At 40.0% G+C, this 26,227-nt stretch overlaps 1 protein-coding gene across 5 annotated transcripts in view; it reads right to left on the bottom strand.

The window, feature by feature from the left end:
* The window catches only part of SOAT1 (sterol O-acyltransferase 1), a 64,011-nt gene extending 38,080 nt beyond the window's left edge, over positions 1 to 25,931 (bottom strand). Inside the window, exons 1-3 of one of the 5 annotated variants that reach the window (XM_027565455.1) lie at positions 25,784 to 25,931; positions 11,846 to 12,107; positions 11,356 to 11,484 (exon numbers count right to left, since the gene is read on the bottom strand). In XM_027565455.1, the coding sequence (XP_027421256.1) occupies positions 11,356 to 11,479 (124 nt within the window). In that variant the 5' untranslated portion in view covers positions 11,480 to 11,484; positions 11,846 to 12,107; positions 25,784 to 25,931. Of the gene's footprint in view, positions 1 to 11,355; positions 11,485 to 11,845; positions 12,108 to 23,227; positions 23,328 to 25,783 lie in introns of all 5 variants that reach the window. The other 4 variants (XM_027565453.1, XM_027565456.1, XM_027565454.1 and 1 more) reach the window with 4 other exon arrangements.
* Between the last annotated feature and the right edge of the window lie 296 nt (positions 25,932 to 26,227).

The following is a 26,227-nucleotide window of genomic DNA, read 5'->3' as shown; positions in this document are numbered from 1 at the left end:
TGGAAAGATGATAAGTTTTGATGATATGGTTCCTTATCAAACTGGTACCTTATTAGGCAAGAAATATGAAGGTGAAACAAATATCCACTTGATTTTTCTATCAGTTGTAAAAAATACTTTTATTTAGCTCTCTACTATGATCAGACCATGGATTCACAAATAAATGAATACAGAAGCTTCTTTCCTTCAACTAACGACCACAGGGAGATGGGGAAGAAGACACCAAAGATTAATTCTCACTACTGTGCATCACTTCCAAAAGGAATGTGTCTATCCATAAATAACATCACCACCATTTCAAACTGGTTTGATGAGTCAAGAGATTGGAAAGCTGGGAAACTTTTTCCCAGTTAGACTAGAATCTCTGAAGGCCCCACTCCAAGTAATAGTAACGTTCTATAAAGTCAGAGAAAAATACATTTAAAATTCATTTTCTTTCACCTTAAAATTAACCTCATATAACATTCAGAAGAAAATTACTTTCCTGCTATCCACCAAAACTTAACTGTCATAAAAATCAAAAGAATAATGCCATAAAAGCGAATATCCAATGATTTAAGGATCTATATACAGACAACCAACCACCTGAGTAAACTCAAGGCTTCTAAATTTCTAAAATGTTGACTCGGAAGTAGTGATAAACAAGGTCTGAGTGCCTTGCAGTGTCTGAAATATCTGTCTAAATCATTAATATCACTGTTAACTGATCATTAACTGTTAATACCTACTAGTAGACCTAAAGATAAATCCTTAAAGAACACTACTCTCGATTTTTTTTTTCCTAACCTACTGATTTCTAAGAAGTCAGGCTTGAGACATTTATCTTCATTAATACTACCTCACACTTGTAGAATCTACGACATTGAACTGAATATTTAAAAACGCACTCCCTGAAGTATCAAAAATCTAATCTGAACCAGTTTTAATGAAGACCTGCCTAAAATTAGCACCTTTTAAAAAGAGAAAAAGACTGTACTATACATAATCTTTATGTTAAATAAAAGATTACTGTACTGTGCTATTATAATACTTTTATTGATATTAAAATGTAAATGAGAGCAATGGGGCCTATACTAAACAGCTCCAGAAAGTTATGCTTTTCTACCTGGGCTGCTTCTTCACGACTTTTCACTAAATCTGACTCCTGTAAAATCCTATACTTATACGACTAGGCCAAATTTATTGCCAGTGTTACCCAGAAGGAAAAGACAAATAACCAAACTTATTAAATTAGTAACTCACTTGTTCATTCAATTATATATTTACTCATGATGTAAAAATCCTCTGAGAACCCAATATATTCAGGGTATTAGGCATGTATTTCAACTGCCCCCTCCTTTAGGCTCTCAGTAGAAATATGCAAACACAGATAATTACAATACACAGAAGGGCTGTGGAATCGTGAGGGTGGAGTGAGCTTTTGCAGAGGAAGTCAATATTTGATATTTGAGTCTCAAATGATAAGGAAAATTCACAGTGAACAGGTACTCGGAAAGATTATCTCAGGCAATGGAAACAGCATGAAGACTTGTAAGGACTTGGGTCTTCTGGGACTTGACCGTGAGTCAAATGCCTCCAGGTGCCAAGCTCTCTTAGCTTTACAATACTGTACTTACGTCTCCTGCACTGGCAGGTGCGTTCTTTATCACTAGTACCACCTAGGAAGCCCTACTGTACTTAACAGAGGCTTGTGCTAAAGGGCAGCTTTTAATTCCTTACTTTCTAGGTTACCAGTTACTGTCTAGATCAAAGCTGTCCAACAGATACATAAATGTGAACCACATATGTATTTTAAAATTTCCTAGGAGCCACGTGAAAAAGGAAAAACAGATGCAAGTGAGTCTTTGAAATGTGGTATGTATTTTACAACTATAATATTAAATCAGTTCAGACTAGCAACAGTTCAAGTGTTCAACCACACCATACTGAACAGTATAGTCCTCGATCAGGGATCAGCAATTTTTTTTCTGTAATGGGCCAGAGAGAACTTTAGGTTTGGGGGGCCACATGGTCCAGAAGCGCTACAGGCATAAATGAATGAAAGTGGTTGTGTATGACAACTTCTGTTCTAGATGGCTAAATTTACTCTAAGTCTGGCTGACATACACGCACAGTTTCTTTTTATAATCTCATGGGACTATGGTGAACAAGGCTGGTGCTTCCCTCACAAGGGTATGTGTCTCATTCCCCTTGCCAGAGACTGCTTCAAGAATGGGCACGAGTACTCAGTTAGAGATGGCCCACTTATAGTTACTGAGAAGAGTTTAGAAGGAACTTTTTTATAAATGTGTCAACAAATTTAAGAAAAACAACAAAAGATGGTGTAGATTTTAGGGCTAGTAACACACAACCAAAAACTGCTACTATCCTGAAAAGCCAAGGAAAGCCAAAGAGAACACTTTGGAAAGAACTGAATAGAAGTGATGGTTACCCAGCCCAAAGGAAACTGACATTACAAAAACACTCCTTACTCTCTGCCCTTGGATCTCCTATCAGGGCTGTCCAACCCAACCATGACCAAACCCTCCCAGAAACAAGAGGGCATGGGAGCCATTGGATTGATTGTGCCCTGGGAGGCTGACGCTATGGACTCTAAGTAGGGCAGAAAAGAATAAAGAGGCAAAAGGAAGACAGCCTAATTTATAACCTAGTTCTGGCCAATGAGATATGAGAAGTCTGTTGGGCAGTTTCTAGAAAAGATTTCATTGCTCTAAAAAGAAACATAAGGAAACAGATTTTCTTCTCATGGAAATTATTCTTTTGCTTTCCCAGTTTTCTTACCCAGCCAAGAGTTACTAACCCTCTGTCATTATTTCCATCCTTCCCTCATCACCACCACCAATTTCCTGAACCTGCCAAGCCATATCCCAATCCCAGATATTGCCTATCTGCTTTTTCTGATTCTGAATTGCCACACCTTGCAGAAATAATATAGAAAATAGGCCCACTATATAAACTGATGCTGTCAAGTCTTAACCAGGCCTACAATAAAAAATGTAGTATCTGTCTTTGCCTCTTGATGAATTTCTGTAACATTCATCACAAGCATAGATCCAAACATTTTCCACCTTTTTCAAGTCCCAAGCTTACCAGGCAACCTTACCTTCAATTGATCATTTTAGGTGCCAACTCCTAAAATATCTTGTATTTTAATGTTCACTATCTTTAATCCTCTTCTCCACTACTCCTGTGTCAGAGAAAGGGGTAGCCCATCTCTTTTTCAAGACTAACCCTTTAAACTATTGCCTTGATCCTTTTTAAGTCTTTTGAGAAACTGTTCAAATCATTCAACACATTGAGTAGTTTATAGCACCCACATTACACTCAGAGACAATGCAGTCTTTAAAATTTTGCTGAAATTATATGGATGTCATCAGTGGTACTCAAAATCAAATCTGTGAATTTTTGTCCAGTAGTACATGTTTACTTATCATTTTAGAAACAAATATGTAACTAAAACAAGCCTATGACTTTACAGAATTTATTGCTTAGGAGGAGGACTTTTCAGTGATCTTTATAATAGTAAATAGAGTACAGAGATAATGGCAAAATTAAAAATAACTGAAATTTTGGAAACAATGCCCTTTGGAAACAAATGGCAGCTCTTTCCAACGAACCTCATCTTTTGTGACCCATGCTGTTCTTTTCAATAAATGTCCTAGAAAAATGATTTATACTTTCTATCTTCACTTTCTCACTAGTAATTCATCCCCAACCTGTTTTTGTAACTCCTTCTTTTCTGGAGTCACTATGGTCTCCAAATTTCCAAATCCTCATCCTTGTTAAACTTGCTGCAAGAAGTTCCCTGGAGGCCTAGTGGTTAGGATTCTGGACTTTCACTGACAAGGCCTGGGTTCAACCCCTGCTTGGGGAATGGATATCCTGCATGTCACGTGGTAGGGCCAAAAAAATAAAAACTTGCTGCAAAATTTCAATATTTATAAAATGTTGATCATACCTCATCACATTTATTCTTTATAACAACCCAGTGAAATAAAAAGATAGCTAGGGGCTTCCCTGGTGGCTCAGTGGTAAAGAATCCATCTGCCAATGCAGGAGACATGGTTTGATCTCTGATCTGGGAAGATTCCACGTGCAGAGGCGCACCTGAGCCCATGCGCCATGGCTGCTGAGCCTGTGCTCTGGAGCCCAGAAGCTGCAACCAGAGAAGCCACTGTATACAGAGGCCCACGCATGGCAACTGGAGAGTAGGCCCTGCTCACCGCAACTAGAGAAAAGCCCGTGCAGCAACAAAAACCCAGCACAGCCAAAAATAGATAAATAAAGGACAGCTGGTGTCATTTCTATTTTCAAAACAAAGAAATCAGATTCAAAGACACCAACCATCTTGCCCACAGTCTCATGACCAGTAAATAAATGAGCCTGGGGGAGGGAGGAGGGTTCAGGATGGGGAACACATGTATACCTGTGACAGATTCATTTTGATATATAGCAAAACCAATACAATATTGTAAAGTTAAATAAAATAAAATTTAAAAAAAAAATGAGCCTGAAGTAAAACCCATCTTCTGATCTCTAGCCATAGAGATCAGGAAAAAAAAATATTGATCAGTCATAAAAAAGAATGAAATTATTCCATTTGCAGCAACATGACTGGACCTAAAGCTTATCATACTAAGTCAGAAAGATAAATATCCTATGGTATCACTTGATGTAGAATCTAAAATGTGATACAGATGAACTTACTTACAAAACAGAAACAGGCTCACAAACTTTCGGTTGTGGGGGGAAATTTCAATCCGGGGAAGGGACAGTTTGGGAGTTTGGAATGGACACGTACACACTGCTATACTTAGAATGGATAACCAACAAGGACCTACTGTATGGCACTGGGAACTCGGCTCAATGTTATGTGGCAGCATGGATGGGAGGAATGCTTGGGGGAGAATGGATACATATATATATACATACATACATACATACACACACACACACACACACACGCACACACACACGGCTGAATCCCTTCCCTGTTCACCTGAAACTACCATAACATTGTTGATGGGCTATAGCTCAAAACAAAGTAAAAGTTTTTAAAAATTCATTAGTTACAATTTAAAAAATCAAGTGCTACTTATAGTGACTAAATTCTTAAAGATGACTAAGGACTACATGGTAGTGACTAATAACCATGTTTCAAGTTTCACTTCTTTTAGCTAGTGTTTCTTTGTATCTTTGTGGTAAAGTACAGAATTAGCTAATGCGTAGGCACTGACTAGCAAGTTTTTACTTCCTAGAGAATTTCAAACTCATTTTAAAATCCTGGTTATTTTCTAAAAAATTCTCATTGACTATACCACAGAAACCTTCATCCCAACTTTACCTTGCTCTCCACATAGATATATATAATCTAAAACCATCATGGGAAAGCCATCTCTATGTCCATAGGATGGATGCGTTTAGGAGTAGTCCTTGAAAGAATCAATCATTTATCAATCTTAGAAGCAAAAGGGGAGATTAAAAAAAAAAAGTATAATCCATCTAAATCCTCTACTGTTCCACTGACCTCAAAAAACCTTTCAAAATTCTCTACTAGTCACATCTACACTACTGCAGAGAAATGGAATCTGAACTAGAAATGAGGGTGATAAGTATTATACAGAAAAGGAGATTTAATAAATAATGTTGAAACAATTGGGTAGCCATTTCAAAAAACTGTAAATTAGATCCCAGCTGACTTATTATTAAAAATAAATTCCAGATGGATCAAACATTGAATCTTAAAAAACCCATAAAGGTAAAAAAAAAATCATCCATGTTCCTTTTTCATAATTTTGGATGATTTCTAAGCATGACAAGACATCTAAAAGCAATACAAGAGCTATGTGATCACATAAAAACTACACATGCACACTATCAGCAAAGTCAAAAGATAAACAGTTAAAAATACTCATAGTGTATGATAGTCAAAGGGAGGAACTGCCTTAACATAGAAAGAACTCTTCACAAAAACAAAAGAAAAATAACAGCCATCTGATAGGGAACAAAAATGGGCAAAAAATAATGGACAGGGCTTTTGAAGAAAAAATATAGTATATATATGGAAAAAGTTTTCTGCCTCATAAGTCATAAGAACAAATTCATGCTATATGACACTGTTTTCCACCCTTCAAATTAGCAAGCTTAAAAAAAGATTAGCAGACATATTAACAAGAGTACAGGGAAACAATATAGATGGCAGGATAAACTGGTATAACATTTTTAAGAAAGACAGTAATATCTAAATTTTAAAAGAAAAAACTCTTTGATCCTGCGATTTCACTTTAAAGAATGTATCCTACAAGTACAAGTAAGCAAGGACATGGTTTCAAGGATGTTCTCTGCAGTACTTTTTATAGTCTAAATTCGTGGAAGCAACCCAGATGTCCACCCAAAAGGGACAAGTCAAATTACTAAGCATTTATGCAACAGGGTTCTTTTGTAGCTCAGATGGTAAAGCCCCTAACAGCAATGCAAGAGACCCACTTTGATCTCTGGTCAGGAAGATGCCCTGGTGAAAGGAATAGCAACCCATTCCAGTACTCTTGCCTGGAGAATTCCATGGACAGAGGAGCCTGGCAGGCCACAGTCCATGGGGCTGCAAAAAGTTGGACTGAGCAATTTTCACTGTGCAACAGAAGTGCTACACAGATACTTTTAAGACAACTTCACTTACATATATTGAATTTAAAAGTTTAGAAAAAGCAAATTGCAGAAAAGATCCCCAATATGATTCCACAAGTAGGAAAAAACAGAAAAGCAAAACAGAATTACTTAAGGGAAGAATTATTACTTTATAACCTTCCACAATATTTGATTTTTTTAAAAAATAACATACATTATTTAAAATTTTAAAATTAATAAGCACAGTTCAGCCATTTGTTTCTTAATTAAATCAAACTGTTTTTACTTCTTCAACAAGGACAACTGAAGAGGAAATAGTCCCAATCTATCATGAGGACAAAAGTAAGTTCATCTATATCTTAAAGGTATAATATTGGTAAACTGCAAAGGCAATAAATGGACATACCAATCTCACCTGGTCTATAATTTTTAAGCTATAAACAGATTTCTATCCTACAACTGAAATAACCCTGAACTACACTACTCAACCAGAGCTAACTTTGATTTATTTTTTGTCACCACACCTGCATCAACTGTATGTGTTGCCCATATACGCAATGAGAGGAATTGGTCCTATTACCATTAAACTTTTACAATATCATATAATCTTATTTTAAAATCAACAGAGATAACTTTTAATAGAAATGTTAGAAGGTTTGTCATAGATTAAAAAATTCCCAGCTAGTGTATTATATAGCAGGGAGTTCCTAAATCTACTTCGGATCTGCAACAGAAGAGCTGCCAGCACCATCAGCAAGAAGATAAACGAATACCTTTCTGAACTTAGTGAAAGAATGCTTTAACAGCTGCTCTCCTTGGTTTTGCCTAAGGAAAAAAAAATCTAAGTATGTCTGACGGCTATAAGTCATCCATATAGGTACTGGGTTGGCCAAGAAGTTTGTTCAGTTTTAAATAAAAATAAGACATATTTTTCATTTTCACCAAGAACTTTATTGAACAACCTATTCACTAACGGAACCAACCCAGTAAGCAGTCAGTCAATGACTGCATATATAGTTAGACTCCAAACCCTATCCGCTTATTTCCTTCTGCCTTTCCAATTTTGTCCTCTTGTCTGTAAAAGAAAAATAAAAACAGCACAAATCCATCTCTGAACTACCTTCTCACCCCACAATCCTCTACAAAAATGAACAAAACACCACACACATAACACTGTACAGTCTTAAGTCTATGCCTTTGAAACCCATTCCTTTCTACCTGGCTTTCTTAAAAGCCCCTTCCCAGTCTCCTCCTCAAAGATCAAAGTGAAATTCTACCTCCTCTGTGAGACACTCCCCTTCATTCTAAAGCACTGTCCCCCCTACTCCCACTGCAGGTGGTCTCCTATACCATTTAGTCACTGTATTTATTTAATTCCTTTTTTTAACATAGGACTGTTAACTCACTCTTTTGACCTTAAAAGCTATAAAAAGTACTAATTAATATTCAATAACTTTATTGCTGCTGGTAATTATGCCTCATTGTACAAAGCCTTTTTTCAAGTAAAGTGGAATCTGTCATCTCTCAAATGCCATAGAGTTTATTCAAAAGGTTACATAACATCCATGACTGAAGAAAGGCTGAAGAAATAAAATAAGCACTCTCATATTGCTACTTGGGAGTGCAATATTTCCGGAGGGCGATTTGGCAATACTCAGCCCCAAAATCTTACAGGCATTTATTCCCACTGACCTAAAAACAATTTCTAGAGGCTTCTCTGGCAGTGCAGTGCTTAAGACTCGGTGCTTTCACTACAGAGAGCATAGGTTCAATCCCTGGTCAGGGAACTAGGACCCTGCATGCTGCCTGATGGGGCCAGTTCAGCCAAAATAAATAAAAACCATTTCTAGGAATACAGCCAAGGAAAAAATCATAGACACATGAACTTCTGTTTATCTGTACTTTCTAAAACAAACATGTTTTGGTTTTACCCTAAGGGGAAAAAATGTGTTCTCAATCTACTTAGTTGATTAAAGCTCTACCTAGACCAGTCAGTTTTATGATTAGATGCATAAACTGAATGAAGGTGCCAAATTACACAAGAACAATGATATTCACTTTTTTTCATCTATTTTTGCCAAGAGACTCTCAATTTTTACATAAGGCAGGTTGTTCTCTCTGTTCAAACATTTATGTACGTATCACAAAGAACCCTAAAATCAAATAACTAGAAGTCTACTAACCAAGTTAATATTTGTTAAACACTTAAAATAGTGCCTGGTATATGATAAACTATTAGTAGTTATTATGATGTATGCTCAAGTCACTGAGTCATGTCCAACTCTTTGCGACTCCACGGACTGTAGCCTGCCAAGCTCCTCTGTCCATAGAATTTTCCAGTCAAGAATACTGGAGTGGGCTGCCATCTCCTCCTCCAGGGGATCTTCCAGACCCAAGGACTGAACCTGCATTTCCTGCATTGGCAGGAAGATTCTTTACCAATGAGCCACCTTGGAAGCCCCATTTATCATCATATTACCTTTACTCATTAATCAGCTATCAAATGAACAATGTAGCAAAATAAAAGGCAGTGAAAAATAGGTATTATCTGTAAATTAATAGACAGATAGACAATGTTCTCAACCTGATAAAGGGTACCTGCAGGAACCAACTGGAGAAGGCAATGGCACCCCACTCCAGTACTCTTGCCTGGAAAATCCCATGGACGGAGGAGCCTGCTTACTCCCCCAAAGTGAATCATTGTTAAAGTAAATGGAGAAACACTATTTTCAGATCAGCATTACTTACATTAAAACAAGGAGAAGCTCAGACTTCTTGTTTCAGGCTAAATAATTCAATTTTCATTATCTGCACTAAAATCTGAACCGATTAAAACTTAATGAACTAAGACAATAAGGAGTGCTGAAAACATGTAGAAGTTATGCATGTTTAAATACATGTATAAAGTATTTTATACATGTGAAAGAGTGAAAGCAAGGTCCTTGTAAGCCCTGCTCAGGGGCCCATGACTGATCAGACTACTTCACTACAGGGCAAGAAACAAGCTTCTGTTGAGTTTTACTAATTACCAGGACTCTGCTAGGTGCTTTAAGTTTTCTGTCTTTATATTAAAAAAAAAAAAAAAAAAGAGACACAGAGAGAAAATCATCCGATAACAGAAAGTTTCAATAAAAATAATGTGATTTAGCACCCAGTCCCTAAATCATGGAAGGGGAAGGTTTCTAACCAATGTTGGCTCACCATTTTGCACAATTTTCACATTTCTAAAACTAGCTCATGTGCAAATATAAGTATTTCATAAATAGCTAATTAAGAGTCCAACAATCAATAAACTTCATTATGCAAACTTAAGCAACAACATTTATATTCTTGATCCAGTGGCTGCATTTAATTTACAATTAAATTTGAACAGGAAAAGCAAAAGCTTTTCTTTATGAAAAAAGTCTTAGGATGCCAAAGATAACCTATCTCAAAAAGTTCCACACCTATCTGTTAACCAAACAAGCTTCAAATTTCAAATCCTCACTGAAATCAAACCTATACAAATGTCACAGCAAAAATAAATAGCCTGATGCAATAGATGACAACAAGTGAAGTTGTGTTTACCAGTCTATCAGTCTTAAGCATAAACCTTGACCTTAACAAACAAGTACTGTGTCAGTCTTCTTTGCATTCATGTTAAGCAAACCTGGACATGAGAACTAACACAATTTCCTCATCTGTCTCTCCCAAGATTTTTACCTAGGTTATGTACCCTGCTAATTATGCTCATTATGCTAATGTCAGCTATTAAAAGAGTAATTAGTAGCACTTATTTCTAATAATCTAATTATGTTAAAGCGGAGAGAGGGGTTCTCATGCACTTAACTTGGAGCTTCACAAGGGCAAACACATCTGTACCGATCACTGCTGGAGCTGCACCACTTAGCAGAACACCAGTAAATACTGATAGGAATCAGGCAGTTGAAGAACTGAATAAGATGAATGAATGATGTCTAAAACATAGTAGATACCCACAAAATGTTCAATGAATCACTTTAAAAGGGCTTATTTTTTAGTTTCTTTGTTATCAAATACATAAAACTAAACCATACACTGCAAACTCCACTTTCATCAGTAAAGCTCACCTCTATTATGAGAGGTGCAGCGATTCACATACCAGTATCACAAGCAGTATCAAAAGCGGCTCTGACTGGTAACGAAACCGAAGTGTTCCTTTCTATTCTCTTAATTTCTTTCTCTCCTCTGCACTTTACAGTGCCTGCCAGCATATCCATTTTTAAGAGCTTAAGAGGGACTTTCCTGGTGGTCCAGTGGTTAGGGTTCCAAGCTTCCACTGCAGGAGATGCAGGTTTGATCCCTAGTTGGGGAACTAAGATCCCGCATGCCTCACACCACAGCCAGTTAAGAGCTGCTGCTGCTGCTGCTGCTGCTAAGTCGCTTCAGTCGTGTCTGACTCTGTGCGACCCCATAAATGGCAGCCCACCAGGCTCCCCCGTCCCTGGGATTCTCCAGGCAAGAACACTGGAGTGGGTTGCCATTTCCTTCTCCAATGCATGAAAGTGAAAAGTGAAAGGGAAGTCGCTCAGTCGTGTCCGACTCTTAGTGACCCCATGGACTGCAGCCTACCAGGCTCCTCCGTCCATGGATTCTCCAGGCAAGAGTACTGGAGTGGGGAGTTAAGAGCTAAAGAGATGGTAATCCTTGTTCAGGAACACTGAACTTGCTCCCGATTTCATTAATTCACCTCAGAAAAAGTAAAAGCCTCACCATTACTAAGCGCCTCTTGGGACTCCTCTGCACAGTCTCTCTGGTCTTCTTCCTCTTCCTCAGCATGGTTACTGGACTTCGATAGCCGTTTTCGTACAGACATCTTTTCTTCACCCACTACCATGCTGTCTAGGAAAGAAGATATAAAAAGCTTTAAACTAAGGATATGGCATAGGTAAATTTCATAATATCACCATATTTAAGGGGAGGTGACGAATGATATATTTTCTTCCTTTTGTTATACTTTTAATCACGTTTAAACATTTTCTGAGTACAAGATACTGTAACAAATAATGAAGAAATCAGTCTTGATAAAAATCATTGGCTGGTTTCAAAACAGAGCCCCCATTCTTAAAAAAAAAAAAAAAAAAGGTTGAACAAACAAGGCATAAGTACATAAAAAATTAAGAATTAAGTAAAGGGTAAGTTAAAAGATGCCACAGGAAAGAACACGATAAATAGTCAAGTGGGTGGTAAGAATGATACATACCTGAAGTGCAGAGACAGAAGAGATCATTAAGAGGTGCAAAGGTTTCATAGGAAAGAAGGTATGTGACCTGTGTCTTGAAGGATGAGAACGGAGGACTCCATGGGTGAGAAAGGGTGAAAGCAAGGTCCTTGTAAGCCCTGCTCAGGGGCCCATGACTGATCAGACTACTTCGTTAGAGGACAAGAAACAAGCTTCTGTTGAGTTTTACTAATTACCAGGACTCTGCTAGGTGCTTTAAGTTTTCTGTCTAATCTTCAAAATTCTGTCAAAAAAAAAAAAAATCCTATTATTACTCCTGGTTCACATATGAGAAAAAATAAGGTTCCAGGTAGTTATGGTCAATGCCTTCCACACATACACCAGGAACATACCAACAGCTGGACTAGTTTATTAGGAATGTGTATCATGGGAAACTGTGGGGCATCCCAGGGAGAGAATATTTGAAGCGATTTATTTAGGGCTTGGGATCTGACTAAGTGATTTTGGGCAGAGTCCAAAGAAGCAGGGGTTCACTCTGGCTTGAGGGTTATCAGAAAGTGAGGACAGTTTGATGATTGGGTATACCAACAAATCTTCTCTATAAGGAGGCAGAGTAGAGGGTGGCTAAAGCTACGACTGGCAAAACAGCAACAATCATTCCCAGTAGACTGGGGAGACAGATGCTAGATTCTTTGTGACTTGGGCAAGCATTGATGATTACATGATCTTATTCTTATCTTGATCCATCATGTTGACAGAATGGTCTTGTCTAAAGCTCACGTTCAGTGAAACCATTTATGTTCAACAGAATAGCCTGAAGACCTGGCTGTCAAGTGCCAGGCTCGCCCAGAAACTCCAAAGCCTAGTTGATTGCACCAGAGCAGCTCCAGGACTATTTGCTTCTTCTCATGACAGTAACTTGTCCAAGACCACAAAGCTAATGGCAGGGTCAGATCAGAACCTGGATCAGATCCAAACTACAAACATCACCTGCTGTTTGGATTCTTTTTTCTTAAGTCGATAATAGAAAAAGATTTGAAAAAAGAGCTGGGGTCAAACTGTAAAGACCTAACAAATTAGGACTTTTTTAAGGCAGTGGTAACCCACTCCAGTACTTTTGCCTGAGAAATCCCATGGATGGAAGAGCCTGGTAGGCTGCAGTCCATGGGGTCACGAAGAGTTGGACAGGACTGAGTGGCTTCACTTTCTCTTTTCACTTTCATGCACTGGAGAAGGAAATGGCAACCCACTCCAGCATGCTTGCCTGGAGAATCCCAGGGACGGGAGACTGGTTGGCCGCCGTCTATGGGGTCGCACAGAGTCGGACACGACTGACGTGACTTAGCAGCAGGCCATTTTAAGCACTGACGAACATAATCAAAATCAAATTTTAGGCAGATCAATATCAAGACTATAATATGCTTACTCCAAAGCAGTGTTTAACTATACAGAAGTTTTTGGCAGTCTAAAGCAAAACATAATAAAGTATTCACTACATTATTTTAAAATCGTAAGATTATGGTCTTTTAAAACAGTTATGTTAAAATGCCCTTTACATACAAAATGGAGTACATGGTGAATTTGATTGTTTTCTTAAATACCAATGCTTGGCAAAGTAAAAATCTGACAAATCTAGATCACTTCCCTTCTATTTTTTTTTTGTTGTTGTTGTTGTTGAAATCAAATGAAGCAGAATTATGGAATAGTTCCAGGTAGAGCTCAGTGGTAAAGAATCCACGTGTCAAGGAGGAGACATGATCCCTGGGTCGGGAAGATCCCCTGGAGAAGGAAATGGTGACCGCTCCAGTATTCTTGCCTGGGAAATCCCAGGGACAGAGGGACCAGGTGGGCTACAGTCCAAGGGATCATGGATACAATTTGGAGACCGACATATCAAGTAGAAATTTTAGGAGAACAATAGATCCAATTAAGAAGAGAAACCTAGGGAAGAGGTCAGGGTTACTGGTAAATTTAAAATAATTTGTGTAACACTGACAGAGGAAGCCAGAAGAACATCTAATTCTTCAACGCGAAAGATTAGAGAACTGACAATTAAACTCTGAGGGATGCCCTCTATCTAGTAAGACAACAAGAGATAGAAAAGAAATCAGGGACAAAGAAGAGAGAAAGAAAAGATGCAAGAAGAACCAAGATGTTTCAAAAAGGAATTATACAGGGGTTAACAGTGTGGAATTAAAAATAGGGACTCTTACTTTTGAGTCCTTACATGTTTTACATGTATTATTATTTTAATTTCAATATAATCTTTAAAGTAAATACAACTATTTTATTCCCACAGTATTGTCTTTGGTCACCATGTCTTCCTATATACTCCTTCCTGTCTCAAAATATAGTTTAGGGAGGTGATTTAGTTTACTCCAAATCATAAAGGGATTCAAAACTGCAGAAAAGGGATTCAAAACCAGAACTACTGGATTCCCCAGCCTCTACTCTAATCAGCAGGTGGCCCTGACTCATCTCCTCCACTAAGGTTTCTTTGATCACTCACCTTCCCCTGTGGTCCAAACGCACCTTGTGTGTCCTGTCACACTAATACACTCAGTGGGCAATACTATCTGCCTCTTCCACTCAGCATAAGCTTCTTAAAGACCGGGACTAAATGGGATTTTCTCTTTGAATTCCCCAAATCTAGTGGGAAGTATTAATACAGAAAGTGATGTATCAGTTAATACCACAACCAATTATTCTGAGTAATACAATACAGTTCTCTAAACTTAAGAGAATAAAGAGGAAAATCTACAATGGAAGAACACCAATGAGCACCACCTTCACGGTTAACAGCTTTACACCTTCTACTCAACAATAAGATTGACAACTGTTCTTGATTGGGGATGGGGGCCCCATAGACTAAGGGTCTGGGGAAGCTACTTTGGATATTTCAAATATAAACTGAAATAGACAATTTTACATTTGTCACATAAAGCAAGCAACACAGGCTATGTCACTTTGCTTGTGGCTTGAGACTGTATCAACTCCCTGAGAAATCAGTAAAAGAGGTTAAAGAAAAAAAACAACAACCAAGTTTGACAAACAAATGCTGTTAAACTGATCAAAAGGGGAAAAAAATCTAAGCCTGAGTACACTGTAGCAAAAACTTACAAGGAGTCCTTGGTGATGAGACTGGGAACCATCAACCTAGCGAGTAAGGCCTAACTTCACAAGCTGAAGCACAAGTACTGAGTTTGCACAATTACACTGCCACAGATCAATGGAGTGAGCCAAAGAAGAAAACAGCAACTCTTCATAAAGACCTTTATGTCGTAGTCTATACTAGTATCTTTGCCCTCAGTTTCCTCCCTTAGCAGGAAAAGAGAACCATAAGACAGCAGGGAAAACTCAAGATGTGGTATCACAATACCAAGAGGCAGTCAATGTCTCTGCTCTATTACACTGCATCTTCACGTAAATCCTCCAACCCCTGAATCCTACATCTAGAAAGTTAACTACTACTGCACACACACACAAAGATAATAAAATGTTGGCACTCTGCTGTGTATTAACAACCTAGTTTAAAAAATTAACTAAGTGAGGTTTTTAAAAGCTCCACTGTTTAAAAAACTTTTTCTCTTTTTCAGGCTTTGGCAACACTTTGAGAGGCTTTGAGGGCAAAGTGGGGAACTCTTGGGCCCTGGAAGGCGCAAAAGGAGGCGGCAGCAATCGTCTTAAATCAGAAAGTGGTGGATAAGTTTTTTTTTAAAGTTTGCGCAGAGGGGGGGGTAGCTCGCCAGGGCGTCTGGCCACAGTGTCCTGTAAGTCCTCTCCTCTCTCCTCTGCTGATTTTTTCTTCCTTCTTCTCTTTAAATCTTTCTCAGGTTTTCTTTCCCTCACTCTATCTTTTTTCCTTCCTCTTCTCTTTTACTTTCTATCATTTCCTTCTTGTTTCCCTCTTTCATTCTCCCTTCTTCCTTCTTACTGTCTTCTCTTTCTTTCGTTTCTTTTCCTTTACCCTCTTTCTCTCTTTTTCTTTCCTCCTCCCTCTCTTTCTCTCTGTGTCTCTTTTTCTAACTTCCTTTTTTCCTTTTTCTATCTTGCTGCATTCCCTGCTTCCTTCCTCCTCCGTTCCTCTCTCCTTTTCACTCTTTAGTTCTTTTTCTATCTTTAGATCTTTCTCTATTTTCTTTCCTTTTTTCTTTTTCACTTTTTTTTTCTTTTTTCTTTTTATTTTTCTCTCTTTTTTTGCTTGGGTGAGGCCCCCCCAGAGGGGGTTTTCTGCAAGGAGCAGGCTCTGTATATTGTGTATTCTTTAAAAGCTGCTATGTTTAAAAATAAAACTTTTTTTATCTTTTTCAGCCTTAGGCAATGTTCTGGGAGGCTTTGGATGTAAACCGGGGAATTCTTAGGCCCTGGGAGATGCAAGTGGAGGTGGAGTAGTCGCCTAAAATCAGAAATTGTTGTTTAAAGTTTTAAAGTGTAGAGGGAGGGGGGGCTCGCCAGGGCGCCCGGCCGCAGCATCCTGTAAGCCCTCTCACTCCTCGGGAGGTAGAGCACAGTGTCCCTCCTTTTCCTAGTCAATGGCAGAAAATATGATCTGCGCAGAAGGTGGAGACCCACTACCATCCACCGCTATAGCCTCTCCCATAGGCTATCCCACAGCCTCATGACGAGGATCCAGAACATTTTTAATCATATTTATAGGATAAGTGTTTAGTTGTTTTTTTTACCTTCACCCAAGTATCTAAATTAACAGTAGCCTCTTTAACAGTTTCAAGATTACTTGTATAAAGAGTTGCCATTCTTAGTTTCAGTGTTATCCATGTCAGAAAGTTAAATATAATAGAAGATAAAGCTTTTAGCTTTCAAAAGATCAGGCTTTTCTTTGGCCTTTTAACTTCAGAAACCATTTTTTCTCTCTAACTCTAACTCTTTAACACTTTCAACACTTCCCACTCCTACTCGCCCTGTCTATCCTACAGGGGGGTCCACGGCACCCTGAGTGGGGTCCTATCCGTCCCTAAAATTCAACACTGGGGGAAAGTGTTGGGGACCTACTTTCGAATCGTCCCTGTCTCGGGCGCCACCTGCCGGGGTCCTGCCCCGGCTGATCCAGGGTATTCGAAGCGGGGACGGCGTCGGCGACCTATTTATTTAAATATTTTATCAAAGATATAAAGAGTAATAGGATGAGGATAGCTCAGTAGGAAAATTCAGTGGAGAAAAGAGGCTGAGTAGCTTGGTTTACGCGGGAGACCAATAAAACTTCAAGACAAGAAGTTTGCACCACTTACGTAGGCCGCAGGCGTCCTTCCGTTCTCCCGAAGGAGAGGAGACACTGAGGCCTCCCCGGTCAGATCTTAGAAGCCCAGGCATAATTAGTAAGCGTGGCGGGTTCCGCGCTCCAGAGGGAGACTCAGCCAGAGTGAGAGAGAGAGCGACATGGGGAGACCAGTATTTCGAGGAACTGATCCCAATTCTTTATTTTCCAGAGTCTGTTTTTATACACTGAGATGTTATACAAAAGTCACGTGGGGACAGCAGTCCTGACTTTTATTAAAGTCAGGTGCTTCATACAAATGTATACAGAGGTCTTAGGGGTGTTACATCATCTTCTGGCCGGGGGGGGGGGGGCCTGCTGACAATTTATGACCCTCTCCTTGTGACAGCGGTCAGTCAACCAGGACACTTATTTCTCCAGGGGTGATTATTCTTAAAACAGACGCCACTCAAATAAAGTTACATTCCTATAGGGTGAGGGTGTAGTGGGTTTTAGTTAAGGAAAGAATTTACTTAGCCTAAGGTCTAACGTGATTAATATCAAAGGTTAATACTTATTTCTTCTATATATTCATTAATGTGTGTAAGGGCAAAAAAAAAAAAAAAAATTAACTAAGTGAATGCAATCCCTACATATCTATGCCCTGTATGCTACATGACACAAATATAAAGTTGCATTGTCCCTCAAATTCTACATGTTTGCTCTTAATAGGTGTTAGATGATGGCAGAGTTCCATAATTACACACTTTCTCAAATGCAGCTCAAGCATCATATGGCTTCCAAGAAAACATTAATAAATTCTGTTACTGTCATACACACAGAATTTAGGAAGGAAAACTATCACCTATGCTTCATCTCAATTTTGACCAAATCCAAGATTATGACGAGATGTCTGAACTGAGTCCCTCCTGCTATCCATGTCAGTAACAGTACACGACTGTTGTGGCAGAAAACGGAAGGAAATTACAGTAACGCTCAGTTCAACTGTTCCTTCCTTACAAAGGTGGATCCCTTCAGCCTCTGTGTGGAGAGCAGACCACAGGAGGGCAAGAGTGTAAGCAAGGGAACGCCTTGTAACCAGGTGAGATGAAGGAGAGAGATGAATTTTTGACTATTCATTTAGATGGGACTGTGAATCCACTCTTACCAATCTAGACACAGGCAAACTACTTCAGCTACTGCAAAGTTAAAAATTCAAACTGTCATTAATTCTAAGTGGTTTCTAGGTGCTGGCATGAATCACTGCCCTTATATGTGAGATCACAGTCTTTTCTTGCCCTTCTATTATTAACAATAATAACAAAAGTTATCCTCCTCATTTCCTGTTATTTCCAAGTTACTGTTCCTCCTTCCCTTCCTTAAAATAGGTCAGTCAGATTATCACACCTGATACTTCTCTTTGTATGTACTGTCTTCCTGATCACTCCCCTCGTTTACTAAGAATATGAATACATCACTCACTCCTCCTGTCTCCCTTTCAGTAACTCTTCCACACTTTTTTTTACTTCAACATCCATGTTCCTAGATCCAAGCTCCTGGTCTCCAAGTTCCTAGACTTCCTTCTTTCTCCAAAAAGCTGTTCTTATGTCCCAGTCAAATCCTCCCCTAGAACTTACTGATACCAACAAGTGCACCATGTCCATAATTCTAATTTCCAGTGGCTAACCCTCTGATCACCACCAGTTCACTCACTATGATACCCTTCTCTCCTCACCAGACCCAGATTTCCCTGAGCTCCAGACTCCTATCCAAAGGCCTACCGGACCCCTTTATGTAGGCAGATGTCTTATGGGCATCTCAAACTTTAACAGGACCAAAAGTGAACTACTGATGTTCCGGCCAACTCCATTCTTCCATCTTTCTTAATTCAGTTACTGGAACTAGCAGTCAGTCTTTGCCCAGATTAAAAACAAAAAACCCCATATTATCCTTCTTTACTTTCCCTTAACCAAGCCAACAGCGGGCCATTTTACTCTGCCTTCAAAATATATATCCCGTTCTAACATCTTTTTACCCCATCCACCACCTTCAGCACAACCTAAACCACCGACCCTTCTCACTGTAGTGGCCTAACTGGTCCCTCTTCATCTTCTCCCTTCTGGTCACACAGGGCCCAGAGTAAACTTTTTAAAAGGTAAATCTCAGCAGATCATTGCCCTACCTCAAAATCCTTTAAGCACCGAATTGTTTCAAGTCCTCACCACTGTCGAGTAACTCCTCCACCCATGATCTGCCATTCCCCTCCCTGGCCTTCATCTCCCTACCCTCCACCTTCTACTACAGTTCTCAGTTGCTCTCCTCCTGTCACTTTGGCCTTTTGCTGTTTCTTTGAAAATCCAACCTTACTCCCACTTAAAGGTCTCTGCTGTTGCCGCTCTCTGGCTCATCTCCCGCAGAACCCTCAAAGATTCCTCCTTTACTTTGTTCAAGTTCTCAAATGTCCCCTCCCCAGGGACTCCCTACCTACCCCCAACTAAAATAAACACTCACACCCACTTTAGTCTTATTTCCCCTGCTTTATTTTTCTTCAGAGCATGTATGGGCTAATACATTATAGTGTTAATTGCCTGTCTACACCATGAAAAGACTAATCCCCATGAAAGGCAGAATTCTGTCTTTTCATCACTTTATCCAACTATCTAGAACTCTGCTTGAACAGTCGGTACTTAATACGTATTTGTTGAATGAGTTAATAGATATCAAGCATTTTCACACAGTAAGAAAATAAAACAACTTCCTTTCACATGTTCATGAAACAATCATCAAGAGGCTAGAATGAGAGCTGAAACTCATGTTCATTTCTAACTGTACCTTTTAATACTAAAAGATAAATATAGCAACTAGTTTGGGGTTTTTAAGTTGTATGAATATACCTAAAAATAATCTGTTCTAGAGCTTAAGATTCTTCATCAACATCTGCCATTCTGGACCCAAAAACAAACTTAGGCTATGAAAAAAATCTGCTAACAAATGCTATGATTTTTACTTCACTGGAAAACCTCTCAAACTTGAGAGACTGTTCTCATGAAATAACTCAAATAATTAGAACAAACATTACTTTCTGGTAAGACCTTTGTGTATATTACCTCCTTTAAACTTAACAATAACCCTGAGGTAGGTAATCCTGTCCCCATTTTCAAAAAGAAAAAAGTAGTTGACATCCAGAAACAAAATTAGAGACAACAATAAAGAAAACTTTAAAAGTAGGAAGAAGAAAAAAAAATAAATAAATAAAAGTAGGAAGAAAGGAGAAAGCAAGCACAGGTTTTTCCTCTGAAGGTTAAACGGCTTACATTTCTTATGAGTCCCCAAACACATCACTGCATCAAAGCAGACCTACTTCCCTGGCCACAGCAGTGAATTCAAACCACTAGGCCGACAGAACGCCCCTGAAGTTCATGCTTTAATGACGCTGGCACATTTTTTAAAAGGCTATGGTCATTTAAACACAGAAGGCAAGGAAAAAAATCTTAATGTATACTGAAAAACAATTTTTTAAACTTTTGACACAAAATATAGGTGTCAAGTATCTGAAAATTCAGGTATTTTAAGCATCACTTTCTACAATGATGTGAGATTTACTGTAAATAATACAGAGGTCTACCCCATTAACTGTTCTAGCACCCTTCTGTGTGTGCATGCGCACGCGCGCGCACACACACACACACACACACATAAGAGAAGGCATAACCAAACACTTGGAGAAGTTGGGTAAGTCCTCATAAAGGTGACATTAGAGCCAGAGTTCAAAGAAGAAACAGAAGTTTGCCAGGCATCAAAACAGAGCCAGATGAAAAGCACTATGAAAACACGAACAAGTACAGACCTTGGTGATAGATCTATTATTTCAAACATTTTATTGACGTCTACTACACACCAGGCCCTGGGATACAACGATGACTGCCAACAGTCTGAACCCTCAAGGAATGAAAAATCAGTGGGAGGAAGATATAAAAACATAATTACAGGAGTATTACAGAATAGTAACTCAGATGTACGTACATAATGAACAGAATATAAGTCTGATGCCCAATAGACTTTAGGGGCAATTAGGAAAGGTTTCCTGAAGTAGGTAAAATCTAGGTTAGATCTAAAAGGAAGGAAAGGAAAAGACTGGAACACAAGGGAAATGGAAGGGCAAGGACAAAAAGTCAAGGGCCCTCAGAGGATTCTAAGAAGTCTGGAACTTAACACAAACAAGGAGTTGATAGAGGCTTTTAAACAAGAGAGTGACTTAATATCTGTCTGAGGTAGTATTTGTTTTTTAGTAAGAATTAAGGCAGCAAGGTGGAGGATGTGTTAAGAGAAAGGAGAGCTTGGCAGTGCTGGGGCCCAGGGCAGGCTGCCCCCAAATATGCCTCAATGGCACACTGACTGTATTGAAGAAAGAGCCGTTGTCAAGACAGACTTTGACCCTCCTCTCTGTCCTGCTTTCCTAAAAGCAGGAAATAAAATCTCCATGTAAAAGGTGCCCTCCCTGTATGCGGAAGTAGAAAGACATCCTTATCACCAGAGATGGGGAATGCAGGGCCCAGAGGCCTATATAAGGAAAACACCCGGCACTTCTTTGCTAATTTACTACCCAAGCCCAAACTTTGCTTAAGATTCTTATTAACTAAGCACCCAAACCTAAGTTTCTTTGTCCAGTCAATTCTTAATTTATTGTTGGTCTAAAATATGTAAGAGCCGCCACCTTCACTCACTTCTTAGGTCCTGTTTCTATGAGAGATCCATGCCCATGAATCAAAGATTCTTTTTCTCCTGTTAATCTACCTTGTATCAAGAACTCAAGAGGGGTTCAATCAACTATATACTCCAATATAAAGTTTTTGTAGAAGGTTAATTTGTTATGTATTATTTTATCAAAATAAAAAAAGCAAATTCTAGCGGGGGGGAAAAGAACTCAAGAAGGGTGAAGGGGGAAATTTTGCCCTCCTGGACCACAGGAAGAACAATGAGCTCTCACAAAATGATAAAAGCCTAAAGTAAGGCTCAAATGACATGCGTTTCTTAAAAGAACAAATGATTTTATGAAGAAGAGATAAGAGAGACCAGATTAATTTACAAACATTAAGCTGAGGCATCTACGAGACACCCAAGTGCCGACATCCAGAGTGCCTGCGTGCTCAGTCACTAAGTTCTATCTGACTCTGTGACTCCATGGACTGTAGCCCACCAGGCTCCTAGGTCTATGGGATTTCCCAGGCAAGAACACTGGAGTGGGTTGCCATTCCCTTCTCCAGGGGATCTTCCAGACCCAAGGACAGAACCCGTATCTCGCATCTCCTGCATTGGCAGACCGATTCTTTAACACTGAGCCACCTAGAAGATACTACATCCAGAGGGCAGGAAATACAGATCCCAAAAGAGTTTCTGAACTAAGCCTCCGAGTGTGCCATTAAGCTAAGTAACTACAGGAGAAGAGAAATGAGTAGTTAAGTTCATATGATACGCCTATGAGTCAGTCAAGTGATGACGGTTGACAGGAAGATGAACATACAAAACTGGACTGAAAACAGATGTACGATTCATTGGTATACAAGCAGCAGCTAAGGCCAAGCACAGGCAGGAAGTCTCAGGAGAAACCATAAGTCAAGAAAAGAGATTACTTAGAAAATAATAAAGCTAACATTTGCCATAACTTTGGCTAATTTAAGCCTCACAACAACCTATGCAGCAGGATTTTTTTTTTTTTTTTGGCGAGCTACACAGCTTGCGGGATCTTAGCCCCCTAACCAGGGGTTGAACCTGGGCCACAGGCAGGGAAAAGGTCCTAACCACTGGACCACCAGGGAAGTCCCACTATTATCCCACTTTAACAGTGATTTATGATTTTCCCAATACTACAAGGCAATTAAAGAACTGTATAAAACAAAGGCCCAGGAAAGATGAGAGGAAAACCAGGAGCAAGGAATGTTCCAAATCAAGTTAGAGGATTCAAGAGGTAACCTACGGTCAATATCATGGAAAATTTACATAAGACCTTAAAAAGAGAGCAGAAACAAACAAACAAACAAAAAGAGGGTGGGACATAGGCTATTTCACAATCTGGGGACATTAATAGGTACGATTTACTTGCAGTTGGTTTCAGGAAGGACAAAAATATATTGAATTGGGTTGCAAAATGAGTTTTGAGGAAGTAAAAATCATGATCATAAGACTAGACTCACCAGAGGTCCAGCAAGAAAGGAACCAGGCACTCCTGTTTACCATGCCAGTAACATTTACAGGGCTGGGTGGCAGCGTCAGGTCATACCTCACTTAACATTTCTGTTTAAAAGATGCAAATGATTCGGAAATACTACTCAACTCAAAGTCACATGCCAGTAAGTGGCAACAGAAACATTTACACCCAAAGTGACATAAAGCTGACTAAATAGCTATTTTAAAAACATAACACACTGAACAATTATTCCTTAAGAATCCAATCAATTCAATGGTTTTGGTATGTTCAGTGTGGTAGTATCTAACTTGTCTTACACAAGCAAAACAGAAAAAATTGGACTGAACCGCTAAAACGTACTGTGCCAGAAAGAAGTATTCAAGTGTTCTCGGTTAGCCCGTCTGCAGTGTTCTTATTAATTAAGCTTTCAAAAGAACCTGTAAATCTATAAAACACTGAACACCTACTCTAGGTAAAGACTTTGCTACAACACTCCCAGATTGAGTAGTGGTAAAGAGAAACACTTTACAGATCAATGTAGCAATTCAAAACAGAAACTTGCTCTTCCTTCCTCCTAAAGGCTGGCCTCAGTACAACTCTGTATTTACATATCAAAGAACTAGGTCATTAGGTCAATCAGCAAAACTAAAGAACACAAATTCTCATTATAGGATCAGTATAAGCACTTACCCTGTGGTAAATTCCAAAAATAAATTTCTCTAACTACTCTTTGTTAAGGGGCTTCCCTGGTGGCTCAGATGGTAAAGTCTGTCTGCAGTGCTGGAGACCCGAGTTCCATCCCTAGATCAGGACGATCCCCGAGAAGGAAATGGCAACCCACTCTGGTATTCTTGCCTGGAAAATCCCATGGACAGAGGAGCCTGGTGGGCTATAGTCCATGGGGTCGCAAAGAGTCCAACAGGACTGAGCGACTTCACTCTGAACTTGCTGCTGCTGCTGCTGAGTCGCTTCAGTCGTGTCCGACTCTGTGTGACCCCATAGACGGCAGCTCACCAAGCTCCCCTGTCCCTGGGATTCTCCAGGCAAGAACACTGGAGTGGGTTGCCATTTCCTTCTCCAATGCATGAAAGTGAAAAGTCAAAGTGAAGTCGCTTAAGTAGCGTCCAACCCTCAGCGACCCCGTGGACTGCAGCCCACCAGGCTCCTCCATCCATGTGATTTTCCAGGCAGAAGTACTCGAGTGGGGTGCCATTGCCTTCTCCGCTCTGAACTTTGAGCCTTTGTTAAAAACCTTTTCCTTTTCCAAGGAAACAGATAACCTTCTCTAGAAAATATTTTTCATTCAAAAGTCCTCTCCTCTGTCCTCCAACTTTTTCATTGTGCAAGGTGCTAAGTCTTGAGAATTAAGACCTAAATAAGATGGACCAATCCAGCCTTCATGAAATGCTAGTAGAGGAAACAAGCGTTGAAGTAACTAATGCAGCTCATTACAACTGATAATGAACTGAAGCAAAGGAAAACAGAATGCTGGGAGGTTTTAACCAGGACAGGGTGAGTTTCCCGAGATATTTGGGCTGATACTGGAGGAAATTAGAGAATTAGAGGTAGAGTAAACCCCTAAAGACTAGGAGATAATAAAGAGAAACTTTCTAAAAACAAAAATAAAGCTGGTATGGCTTGAGCCCAGAGAGCCAGGAGAACACCGGCTCAAACTGAACTGGAAATGAGCATGGCAGTAGTGTTTTGATCTTTATCCTAAGAATGTGAAATCCTGGCGAGCTCTCAGCAGGTGATGCAGCGACACACGTGCATTTTAAAATAATTACGCATTAAAATTCCTTGCAAAATCCGTCCTCATGCCTAGACAATCTACAACTTCCCTAATAAGCCATACATCGATACTGTCCAAGTTAAAACAATGGGGGGGAAAATGCTTCAAGTTGAATTCTACTCAACAGACTCTGAAAAAATAGTAGCTTAAACAGCTAAGCATCCACTTTAATATTAAGTGACCAATACACTTAACCCATATACAAACGTGGAATATAGAATGTATCGTTGTTTCTCGCTTACAAATAATTCTTGAATATACATATCACTTAAACTGCATGCCTATTAACATTTAAGAATGTCAGAAAATTACATCCTAATACTGCAAAATAAAATATGAGCTACATTAAACTCTTTGGCACCCAGATTTACCACACTTTCTTCCCCCAAGTCAATTTGAAGCTGAATCTGATTGAGTTCGTGGTATCGCTTTTTCAGGAATAAAATGTTTTCTAATTCGTAACTTTCTTTACCACTGGCTTGATAAAGGCCACAGAATTTGAGGGTGGACACCAAACAAACCTCTAAGATTTAAAAGGTTGCCAGACACCCCTGCGCCCCCAGGTAACTTTCCCGCCCGCCCCAACCCCCAAAATGACCAGAACCCACGGAGCCTCTCCCTCCCCCGCAGCCCCGGGGCAAGGCCAGGCCCGCGGGGCCGGAGTTGCAGCAGACACGTCTCTCCCCTTCCTCTTAGGCAGAGGTGGGCGGACCCAGGCGGGAAGGGAGGAGGGGGACAGGGAAGCATGGGCCGGTGGCCGGGGAACCTCACCACGGAAGGCAAAGCCGAGAAGCTGTCCCAGACCCGATGGCAGGCTGGTCGGCTCCGCGCCGCTAGCTCTTCTGATGCCCCAGGCCGGCAACACAGCCAGCCCAACCGCAGACGAAGATAAAGCTCCCAACCCCTCCCCCGCCTCCAGCCTCTGAGCCCGCTACGCAGCGTCACGCGCACGGCCAGCGCCGGCTGAGGATTTCATTGGTAATCCCGCTCCAGGCTCCGCCCACCGCCCACGGCCGCCCCGCCCCTTCCCGGGCGCGCAAGGTGCCCAGGGCTAGAGCTCCCGGCTAACCTCGGCCAGTTGACTTGGTTAGCTTCTCGCAAGCAGGTCTTGACTCTCACGACAGCAGCTTGCTTTCCATTTCTGCCCCATTGATCGAATGTGCTGCAGAAATGGGACCGAGCCAATTTGGGACCCGTCTGAAAAGGCAGCTTTTG

This window comes from Bos indicus x Bos taurus, chromosome 16 (genome assembly GCF_003369695.1).
Source record: "Bos indicus x Bos taurus breed Angus x Brahman F1 hybrid chromosome 16, Bos_hybrid_MaternalHap_v2.0, whole genome shotgun sequence".
Taxonomy (NCBI): Eukaryota; Metazoa; Chordata; class Mammalia; order Artiodactyla; family Bovidae; genus Bos; species Bos indicus x Bos taurus.
The sequence above is the reverse complement of the archived record's forward strand: the minus strand, read 5'-3'. Positions and strand labels throughout refer to the sequence as shown.